Below are 12,174 nucleotides of genomic sequence, written 5' to 3'. Positions count from 1 at the left end.
TCTGCAAATTTTCCTGTTTCCTCAGTGTTGAAGGCCATAACGGTGCATATTGTCAGTTGAGGCTAAACAAGGTCCCTGTGTTAATGTGTTATATCTGTTCCTTCCTTGAATGAGACAAACTTATTAAATGTAAAACAAAGCAAAAAAATTTTAACGGAAGATTTTTTGGCCTATAAATATTCAATAACCTGACGTCACTCACACTTTCACAAGGCTATCTACTTATAATTTTCCTTTAGATTTCTACACTCGTCCTGTTCCACTACCCACCCTTCCAGCTATCTCATTCTGTTCCATTTTACACAAATCTTGGAGGAGTAATTAAGTTAAACTGAAATTTATGCTGATAAAGTTAACTGCATCAAGGTGGGCAAATGAATGCCTTCGGATCTGAATTTGGTTCCTAATAAACTATCACTAAAGCGTCATTTTAATCAACTACCACTCTAATAGGCACCTTTCTCCCCTACAAATATTTTGGTTACACAACATTTAATGTGGTTGGTTATTGGCCAAGAAAGTTTCATTCCTTCCAAATTTGAGCTCAACCATACTGCCTAGCACGGCCTAACTCCCGCAACCCACGAAAAATAAAAAATCCCAATCAGGTGTAACTAGACTCCTCACTCATTACACAAATTCACGCTCCTTACATTTACGGACAGACAAAAGAGCAAAGGATGAATCATACACGGGAAACTGAACATGGTCACCTCTAGTGGATGGTCTGCACACTTTGACTCACTTCCAGCGTGGCGGCGGGACAGTCGGCATCTACGCGCTGCTCGTGATAACAAATTACTAATCCTAACCTACCTATCCGTAACTAATTTAATTATAACTTAAGATAATACAGTTAGGAGTGGCTGGATCGTTTTGCTTACTTAAGGAGACAAATTTCACGATTTTCCTTAAACAAAAATGGATGCCCATGTAGCTTCACTGACGAAGAGGATAAAGTTTGTATTTACTTGACCTTATTTAAGCAGTGGCCACTAAAATTAGAGAAACCACGCCAAGGGAAGGAGGCCAGTGTAGGATCGTTCCATTGTTCCTTATAATGTCTCGAAAAGTGACATTTTTGAAGTCCATCTTAAGGCAAACTTCCATGGCTTTCCCGCCCTCTTAACTTTAGAATGGTCACCCGCGATACTTACCGGGTATCTCATCTCCACAATTCCTCTTACTGTTTACGATACATAACAACAGTAACGTGATATTTTAACACCGAGGGCGTCACAAGTAGACAATACTCAATGGCTACTGTATAAACAACCACACATGATCTTTCTTACCTGTGCCTCCTCCTGGGTAGTTACTCTTGTTAACCTGCTCAGCTGCTCTCCTCAAGGTTATTGGTTCCTACTGGTACCTGTTGAACACTTCCAGACGAATAATAATGTAATAAAAACGCCAATAAACATAATCTTGCTTAACTTTCTCACACACACAACTTCGAAAACTTCGCTCACGCCATAATAGTTTAGTGGAACTGGTTGGATGGTTCTTTTCTCACAAGTAAAACAAAAAGTATTTAAACAAATATCAGTTTGAATAAATTTAAGACATACAGATTATAAAAAGTAAATAATAAATATAAATTATAATAAAAGTGTTAATATTCTACAATAAACATATATACAGTATATTAAAAATTGTTAAGAAACAAAGAAAGTGACGAGATGTTCGATCATAGAAAACGGATACATTAAATATTAAAGGGGTAACTATATCAATGTTACGTATACCCTTTACTTTTGTATAATTGTTACTTTACAATTGCCAGCGTGTGTACATAGCAAAGAGGATAAAGTAAAGTATTCATAATACTGTATACATATAATATTGTTAACAGGGAGCATTTAAAAATACATGTAGTCTAATAGTGTCAGCATTATGTGAATATAGTCTAAACCAAACTGCACTGTTAATTTGTTTCGTACCTAAAATACCATGAAATGATACATATTGGTCACATGATCATTCACAGGGCACAAACCTCAACCCCTCAGAGCAGCAGGTGAGTTGTATACAGTATTCACCAGTTCATTATAGGATCAAAGACACACACTCAGACACAGTAAAGTTTATAGTATTAAGACTGGAGTTTTGTACATCTCAGAAAATGGTATTAGATAATTTTCTTAACTAGTGAATTAAATCACTAATTCCATGATGATCGTTATGCAACCTCTTGACATAATGAAGCTGTAAAGATAAACTATATCGAGACTTCTCAAATGGCTTCACAAAATGTATTGTGGCCGAAATATGAATGTGATGTGAGTGAGCGAGCCAGCTAGAAGACACAGTGGTACCTGGGCTGCCTGTTCTCACTGTGGGCGTCCTACCTGTACCTGTCATGACCAGGATATATATTTGTCTGCAGTGGGACAACTTTAATATATACAAAAGTAAGAACAAGAAGACTTTGGCTCCATTCCCTTCAAACTCAAAAACCTCCTGCATGGTGACGTCTCCAGTGTGTTAGGTTTATTTAATGGTATGTGTACATCAATACTGTATATTCAAGTGTATGTGTAAATGAATACTGGTATGTTGTATAAGTGTATGGCCTTCTAGGCTTGCTGTATGTATGTGTGTGTACATACATGCACAAACAAAGATGTATGCACACACGTTTAGCTTTCTGAACAGTCACACTTGGAATAAACTACAGTACCTACAAATTTAAAATGAAGGAAATGGTACCACTGTGTCATTTGAGTATATATTTGGCCCTTTATTTAAACTAAGCAACACTTAAGAGACATTTTATACAAATGGGAAGCAATAGGGCATTGTAGCTGGCGAGATCATAATACTTCTGTTCCTTACTCTGTTCAGTGCTGGCTGAGGTAAGCTCACTGTAACCGTCGTACAACACACTATAATTATGGGTGACACGACTTACACATGTAACTTTGTTCATTAATATTCTGAAAAAAATAAAAGGAGAAGATTTCTAGTAGGAACTTTTAAGTAAAGCTTACCTCACTTTATGACCCAGCTTGACCTTAGCTGCCCCACACAGGATATGGCACAAAGGTTGCTCAAGCAATTGTATCTATCCTACCAAAGGTTGAGGAGACTTACTGTAGTTTATATCTATTTCTCTAAAAATGATTTAAATTATTAGTAATTTATCTCTCCATTATGAAAACTGTCTAATTGTCAGTCCACAGGTTTATGTTAATAAGTTTTAAACAAAAGTAGTACAGTATTATAGAATGTGAAATACAGATATAGTGTTAAAATATGTTAATTTACATAAATTTTGAAGTATTACATATTTTATCATAAAAAATGTCTCAATTGCCATAAGAAGAATGTCCTCATACAGCATCTAATGATTTATGGAATTCTGTGGGATTAATATAGGGTGTATCTCCTGCTGGTCTTCCTGGTTAGATAGTCACTTTACTAGCCTACATATGGGAACGCTCTGAGCTACGTCAGCACTATATGTTACGTCATATCTTCTGTACAAAATATAAATGATTATAGGTATATAATGGGTTAGAAAAATTCGTCTTGAGATTCCTATGAAATATGAGATAGTTTGTATGAAATAATTTAATAGCACACAGAAACTAGAGAGGGACTTTGACGTGATGATTTACATGCAACAGAAGTGCAGTCATACTTTACAATAAAGCCTTTCATAAAATTATCATACAGTTCATAAAATTATTCATCTGAACTAAACTAAAATTTATCACTATGTACATCCTGAAACTTATTAATAATGGTTTATGAATATGTTTCAACACTAAGAGTTTAATTTCAAGAAGTTTCAAATGAAATTACAAGTTGATTCCATATGACTTACATTAGCTATGTAAACATTACACATATTTTGATATATGACACACATTGCATGCTGCAACGGATATTAAACACAACGGCTCATGAGGTAAGTAGTCGGGGCGATGGGTGTATATCTACTATGCTGATCTCAAGACTGTAGATAGCTACACATGCATTACGCCACTGAATCCATCTCCTAATGCAGACACTCAAATGCCAAGAATCTGTCAGATGAACACTCAGCTGAATGTCAATGCAGACTGTTAAGGCAACTACAGGAAAGCTCTGTTCCAGCACTGCATAACAGTTGCTTGACCATATCTACATTAGATTTTCAACATTCCAAACTTACTTTTAAAATGCAATTACATACTGATCCAGACTATCATGATACCACTGGTTCTAACTGTATATGCCATGTTACACATCTGTGATCCACAATGTTTACTACACAAGGACTGGGTCTCCACCGTCTTTACAACAGCACTTACACAAGTTTCTTTATTGAAGTCATTTTCCTTGTAGATAACACTATCTGAATCAGCTTGTTTCTATGTTACATATCAAACATTGAGATAATATAAATGTAAATTCACTGGTTTGGCTCATGGACATGGGGTACATAGGAGGTTAATTAATGAGTCTCTACATTTATCATATTCTTACAAAGCTTCTTTTTCAGTGCCTGGTTTCTAAACTTATATTCTAAAGTTATATTTCCCTGTTAACTCTTTCTTTCCTCCTGATGTATGTTGCCATTCTACTGTATTGATTATACTGTCCATCACTTTATCATTACTTTCTCACCACTGAAGTTGTAACTAATACAGTAATGTAATATTCTCTCTCTACTTATACAGTATTAAGCAGGAATTTTTCTCTACTGACAATTATTTCTCATCAGTATTCAAGCATCCTATCAATCTTTAATTGACTTCATCAGCTTTTCCTTCAGTAACATCGTCTACGACAGCGACATTTCCTGATGATTTCAATCTCTTTTTTGTAGGAAGTCCCATCATTACAAATAAGTCGAACTTGGCGCTGTTTTGTCCTGCGTGGCTTACAGCAGTGAGTGCCGCAAGTACCACTGCAAATGGCATTCTTGATGGGTCTCCTTGAACGACATCCATTCTCCACATAATACTCGGTAAATTGTTCTTTGCGGCAAGTTGGAGCTGAAAAGTACAAGTAAGAGAGAATTAGTAACGATTTAAAGTTACTTTTAAAATAAGAATTGGCACAAATATGTATTCAGTGCACTACTAATGAGTCAACTGATGAAGGGACCATTAGTATTGTTGTGATCAACACAGGCAGTCACCCAGGCATAACACATCTACTGTATTCTCATCCAGGTATAAATAATCAATGGCATCTCTCTCCCTCTCACTATCCTAATCTCAATTCCTGAGTTGTTGTTAAAATGGTTTTAGCTTATGGCTGTGTTTATATCTTTTTTTACCGACACATACTCTATCACCAGTCACAGGGATCCTCTGTCAAGTGAGCTATACCATAGGGGCTGTGGCTTCAATCAGGGCATACCTCTTTGTTCTATAAGAAGGGATAACATGTGATAATACCTCCTGTCATGAGCCTCAGCTTGTTCATGACTGTTTAGTGATAAGTGTTGGTCTTGTGTTAATGTTTTCCATCAACTTATATTACAAGGTACTGTATCTTATTAATACTGTTCTTCAAAATGTTCCTAAAGTATCATATGTACTGATAACCATTGGTGAGGACGGACTGTGCGCCATTTCTTCCAAAAAGATATACAGTATGTGAGTAAAAATTTAAGTTCATGGCAGTCAACCGGATCCTAACCCCACAAATGTATAGGTTATTTCAGCATTGTCTCAAAGCCATCAAAAGAATAACTTACCCTGATCACAGAACCTGCCAGACCATCCGGTTCGACAGCGACACTTGTAGTCCAGTCCATCATTCTTGCGCTTTGGCTTGCACCGTCCACGTCGACATTTATGATTTTCGCAGGGATCAATTCTTGCCATCTCCTCTTCTTCCTTGTGCTCCTCCTCCAGTACTGGTGGGTGTATCTGTAACACACATTCAATGTTGCCACTACAGAAAAAACTCTTTTATCTTGGCACACACACACACACACACACACACCCATAAAAAACAAGAACAAAAACAAAATACAGTATTAATATGTCCCTAACCTATACTGTCTTCCCCCTGTCAATATTTGCAAACTAGACACTGTACAGTATAGTCTGAATTTACGCGGTTTTTGTTTACGCATTTGGTCATTTACGCGGTTCCTTGCCGGAATGAAATGTTTTAATTACGCGGTAAATTTGGTCATTTACGCGGCGAGGTCCAGACAGCCGCGCCATTTTTAACTGACGCGGTCCATTCTTGACCATACGCGGGAAGTGGCGCGGTGAGTGGTGCGCATTAGGCCGCTCTTACGTTATCGCTGATGTCATTTGATGTATCGGACTGTGATTGGGCCACGCATCCTTACCACCCACGCATTCCCTCCACCGCTAGCTGTGATTGGTCTAATGTAACATGACGTGCCCTGCCACCAGAGGGTAGAAGTCGCTGACCTAGCCGGGCCAGTCTCAATGTTCTCAGTCCGCATATACAGTTCTCTCTTGTGCCCGCTATTCCCCTCACAATGGCTTCCGCTGGACCCCCACCACCTGAGAAAAACCTTGAATTACCTGGACCAAGCCATGATAATGTGAAGGAAATCATCGAGTTGGGGGAGAAAATTAAGCTCATCCTTGACAACGACCCAGACAAGCATCGGTATGAAGCATCTAATAACCATCTGACGAAAGTTATGGAGCCGTATAACCAGATCTATCTTGACAACATCAATGCTAGTCGTCAACGTAGTATTGAGGACTTCCTCACCCGCAACCCACCACAACCACAGCCAACCCAAGTCAGTGATAGTGATAGTGACAGTGAGGATATCGACTTTGAGAGGCCCTGTAAACCTCTGCGAGTAGTGAAAGTGAAAGTGATTCACCGGAGGGCAACTAATGTGCCCTCTGCCTCGGAACCAGCCGCCATCCATGTGTGCCCAGCCAGCTTTTCTACTTATGTAAGTGTTAAAAAACCTAATATTATTGATATTTCTCTTAATTATTGTGTGTGCATACCATCATAAAATTAAGATGTTTTTTTACTACAATGTACGTATTGTGTCGGAAAAAGTGGAGTTTGGGGGTCGGCCCAGTCTCTATTTCAATTAATCCCATATGTTCTGTTATTTCGTCTACGCATTTCTCATTTTCCGCGGACCTCCACGGGTTCAATTGACCGCTTAAATGCAGGCTATACTGTACATACACGTGCCAGAAGTGCATCCCCAACTAGACACTCATAAAAGCTACATCTAATATGAAAATAAGGCAAACACCCAATTTAAACTTACTTAAAACATAATTTCCTATCAAAAAACTTAATTCCTCAGATGCTATCCATTAGATATGACCTTGGTCTTTGGTTAAATCTTTTACCAGAACTTTCTCAGCTTGATATAAGTCATCTTCCTCCACAGCCCATCCCATTACAGTATCTGATTGGACAGACAGTAGTTTCTCCTGTTCTCTGCTAACTGACATGAAATAAAATAATGTGCCATGAAATTCCTCTTTATGGTTGAGGGAACAAAAATTAATGACCTGTGAGATAGACCACTACTAAGTACCCTCAAGCAGTCTGTTATTATCCTGGTAGCTGTAATGTTTGGCAGCAGCATCACACTACCCAAACTCTTAGTCTCTTACAATGTTTTAAGAATTATTTAACAGATGTACATGGCTTTCAAATGGTTCGCTAAGCTGCATCTCCCCAATGAGAATAATCTTTTATTAATTACAATATAAATTTTTTTTTCCATAAGTTACTCCATTGTATAAAATCCTCATGATTTAAACATCTTCATTAAAATGTTTCTTTCACTTTTATGAGATGATATCTTTCACAATTTTAATACAAATGAACCACAATACAGTAAATACTATGTATGTATGTACTGTATGTTTTTTTTAAGTATGGCCCACGAGTAGAAATTATTTTAAAAAGTTCCCGTCTTACTGCATGCTTCTTGGACAATGGCTGACTCTGCCTGAGAGCATTCTATGGTGGTTTATATCACAGATCACGTGCGAGGACCCACAGGCCATAAATCGCTATATTCACCTGAACTTCATTAGTAAGAGTGTTGTTATGTTGGCAATTCACCTGAACTTCATTAGTAAGAGTGTTATTATGTTGGCATTCTTCCTCTTTAGGTCCAAGCTGTTTTGTGGTTGTTGACATGTGTTGGTCATTCCCATTGAGGCCTTGGTCCCTCACAGTCTCCTCACCCCCACAACCTGGTGCAACCTTATGTTGCTGTCCTGCCCCAAGGTCAGAGAGACGCCCGTTCATATACATCCGTTCCATACAACCTGCAGAGAAAAATACATCTTCAAATACTTGGTAGCATGATTAAATCAGCATTTGATAACTTGCACTAACTTCAAATGACAAAAAATTGCAGAATATGCACAGTACCTTATCAGAAAAATACTGTACAGTACTTAACTAGATATGCTGTCAAACTGATCTCTTACCACTGAAACTACCAGTATCCTTTAGATGCCACCGTCTGCTTGCAGACTGCGCTACTTCCTTGGGAAGACCACCAATGTAAAGAGGAGAAGCGACCTGAAGGTATTCATTTAGCCCATCATTTATTATGGAGCGAGCGGTGCCACGATCTATGCGCATGGTGAAGTTCTGCTTAATAGTGAGCAGTTCAACTGTATGCCAATCTCCATCATTAACAACCTCATAACTGCAATGAAATGATGATATTAATATTATATTACTTTTCCCTATAATACAATAAAGTTAAAGGATTGTTGGCCATCTATAATGATCATCTCAACATTGGAGAATACAGATGAAATGGACAGTGTTGCCTTTGCTTAACTTTATCTATTCTGTACTTAAAATTTTACCTACAGGTGAATTAAGAAGCACAGTCCCTTATTGAGAGGGAAAATAGATTAACCCAAATGTCATGAACGTGAACCTAGAAACAGTGAAGAGCAGGAAGTGTTCTACTGGAGGTGAAGGGAAATTAACACTGGAACACTGCAATCATATCTTAGGTTTTGTTAATAACTTACTAATATCCTCCTTCTCCAACATTCCACATCACACCACACTACACTACATTTCTTCCCATTCTCCAATACCAGAATTTAATAAAGTTCCATAAGAAGGAAAATCTGAAACAAACAAAAATACTCCACACACAGTTGCTTATATCCTCAACTTGCCTATAAAACTAGTATACAGAGTGAAACTTTAGCCTCTGATTTATGTATAATTATTTTAAGATTATTTTCTTATTCGTAATGAACAATGATACAATCAGAAAAACACTATATCCCGTACCTGAACATGTTTGACACTGGGTAGTTTCCAACGTCGTAAGATACTCTGATGCGACCCTTGAACAGCTCCACCGCAAGATGTGCCGACTCCCCTATGTAGAAGAGCACTCCGTCCTCCTGGTTAGTTCGGAAGTGGAGAGTCACGTTGGAGGATGGCCGGGTCTTTAGGGGCTCCAGAGCAAGGAAGGAGTCGTTGGCTCCGAAATGTACACGAGTCAAGTACTCACAGTGCTTTCCTACAGGGATATGGAACATTAGAGTAATAATAATAATAATAGAAGTTTATACAGTACTGTATTAACACATGATTCAACATTTCAAAACATTATTTAAAACAGCGGTTGTGCTATAGATCAGTTTTAAATGCAATAACATATTCAAAATTAACCCAATTGTGAAATAATACCAATATATTCAGCCATAAATACTATACAGGGTATATTAATTCTATTAGTACCAAGATACCATAACTGTATTCAATCAAAAGCAGCTTTAATAAAGTTTTTACAATACCTATCCTAAAAATATCATGTCTAAAATATCTGATAACTTAAACAATTTGTCTTCTTTTTTCTCTGTGTGTTTCTGCAATAAATTCTGCCATCAAAATTTTCCCCAATACAAAGAAAATTTATGTTCTTTACAATAATATAATCACACTTTATTCCAACTGAATTTTAGGTTCCTGTGTATATTGTACCTCCTAAAATACAGGTATAGTAATCATTAAGGGTTCTCAAATAAAACAAGACCCTGTATAATACCTGTTCAACTGACCTGAAAAGCCTGGGGAACACTTGCACACATAGTCCTTTGAGTTTGCAGGTACAAAACAAATGCCATTCTGACAGTCATTTTGTTGACAGGGTGAAGTCTGAAGGAACACGGCCGGGCCCACTTCACAGAACTTTCCGGAATAGTCATTAATACACTTGCAGGTATATTCATTTTCTCCGTCTACGCACGATGCACCGTGCTGTTGAAATGAACGATTAAATAACAACAGAAAATATGTGTGAATTATTATCAATCATAACCTGCAAAAACTATACTTCAAAATATACTGTACTACTATCATTATATTATACAGTAACACTACAGTATTAAACATGTGTGGGATAAAACAGCAAACATCATACAGTACCTGGCACAGATGGTTTATGCAGTCATCAATATTCTCGGTACAGTTTTCACCGGTGTACCCAAGGGCACACTGACACTCATAGTGGGTGGAGTGGTCGATACAACTGGCACCATTTTTACAGGGATTAAACTCTTTGCTGCAGAAGGGGATCTTACGCTCACAGTAATCACCTGAAAGAAGATAAAGAGATTTTAATAAATTAAACGAAATTAGCTCAAATTAAACTACTTTTATGTCTAAACATGATATACATAACGGGTCAAAGACAGCTTAAAACCTTCACTTTGGGGACACCACACTTAGTAATTTATTTGGCTGATGCAAGACAATGTCATTCAGCGGAGAAGGGTCCCCATACACAGGGGGTTAAATGCAAACACATCTGAGTTTTATGAGCATCTAAAATGTTACATCAAGATTTATGTCAATATAGAAACATACAAAATTTTCAGACATTCAGATGACATCAGATAGTATGGCATTATTTACCTGTATAACCTGGGTGACACTGACACCTGTACTCCTCCACCAGGTCAATACAGGTAGAGTTGTTCTCACACTTGTTCCCAGCACAGTCATCTATGTTAACCTCACACCGGTCACCCTCAAACCCAGGAGGACAGTGGCAGCTACAAGGAGTGAAAATAATTACAATGAATTCTAGTGTCTTTATATGTAATTAATGATTATTTCTGTACTTTATATTAACACTGCATCATTACCAACACTGGACAGACCAATCACCCAAATGGCTAGTAAACTGATAAGTGGTGAAATGGTGATAAAAATTACTTGGTAAACAGTCAGCCACACAATGTTAAACTCTGTACCACCCATCAATGATTTCTTATTTTGAATTAAAAGATGGAAGTTCTATTTATTTTCCAGGGAAGGAGATACTGAAGAAAACCTTTATAACAGAACTTAAGCAAAAAATGATACAGTATAGTGTTTGAAAGTCATTGATCAGCCATACTAAATAATTCCTGGAAATCACTACAGCACAGGAATTCTTCAAAGTTAAATGATTAACATAATGTAGCTGCATTTTTCTTACTCAGAGGCATTGATGAATCTCAAACTATAAACAGGTTATTCAAATAATTTTTCTTTATATCCATCCCCCCAAAATCAGTCTCTCTTACTCTTTTAGAAAAAAATAAGTTACCTGAATCTACCAGCTTCCAAAATCTTGCAAGTGCCAAGGTTCCTGCAAGGGTTTCCATAACAAGCATCGATCTTGTACTGGCAGTTGGGTCCATAGTATGCTGGGGCACAAATGCATTCATAGCTGCGGTTAGCGAGTGGACGACAAGTCGCTCCGTTCTCACATGGGTGAGTATAGCACAGGTCACACTTGGCAAGCACCTAAGGGTAAAGTCTGATGCTTAAGGAATATGTTGAATAAAATATTTAAATATTCACTGAAACAAAATACCCTCTGAGTATAGCTACTGTAATGACAAAAAAAGTTTATTAGTTAAGAATTGCATTATCTATTTTTGCTGAATCCATCAGAGAATAGAATTAAAACTCTTTAATCTGTTTCTTGACTAACCTCATCTGGAACCTTTGGGACACACTTAAAAGCTTGAGTTGGTGTTGTGAGTACAAGTTTATCCCTCATGGACGGTGGTTCTGCACACCGAGCGATGCCTGGTTCTACAAAATCACTTTTCACCCAATCAGAGAACCAACCCAGCGAACAGTCACAAAACAGAGGATTTGCTCCCATGGCTCTGTAAGGAACAAGATGAAGTTATTAAAGCAAACCGTCTTCAA

At 37.5% G+C, this 12,174-nt stretch overlaps 1 protein-coding gene across 1 annotated transcript in view; it reads right to left on the bottom strand.

The window, feature by feature from the left end:
• Positions 1 to 1,824: 1,824 nt before the first annotated feature.
• LOC121864141 (protein slit-like) overlaps positions 1,825 to 12,174 on the bottom strand; it is a gene marked incomplete at its 5' end in the record, with an annotated part of 35,222 nt that continues 24,872 nt past the window's right edge. The window contains 10 exon segments of the mRNA XM_042363086.1: positions 1,825 to 4,988; positions 5,699 to 5,873; positions 8,002 to 8,252; positions 8,418 to 8,641; positions 9,250 to 9,484; positions 10,026 to 10,224; positions 10,393 to 10,562; positions 10,882 to 11,021; positions 11,561 to 11,760; positions 11,951 to 12,131. Of these exon segments, the coding sequence (XP_042219020.1) occupies positions 4,762 to 4,988; positions 5,699 to 5,873; positions 8,002 to 8,252; positions 8,418 to 8,641; positions 9,250 to 9,484; positions 10,026 to 10,224; positions 10,393 to 10,562; positions 10,882 to 11,021; positions 11,561 to 11,760; positions 11,951 to 12,131 (2,002 nt within the window).

Source organism: Homarus americanus, unplaced genomic scaffold, assembly GCF_018991925.1.
Source record: "Homarus americanus isolate GMGI-L3 unplaced genomic scaffold, GMGI_Hamer_2.0 scaffold26351, whole genome shotgun sequence".
Lineage (NCBI taxonomy): Eukaryota > Metazoa > Arthropoda > Malacostraca > Decapoda > Nephropidae > Homarus > Homarus americanus.
Note: the sequence above shows the minus strand (reverse complement) of the source record. Positions and strands in the feature narration are given on the sequence as shown.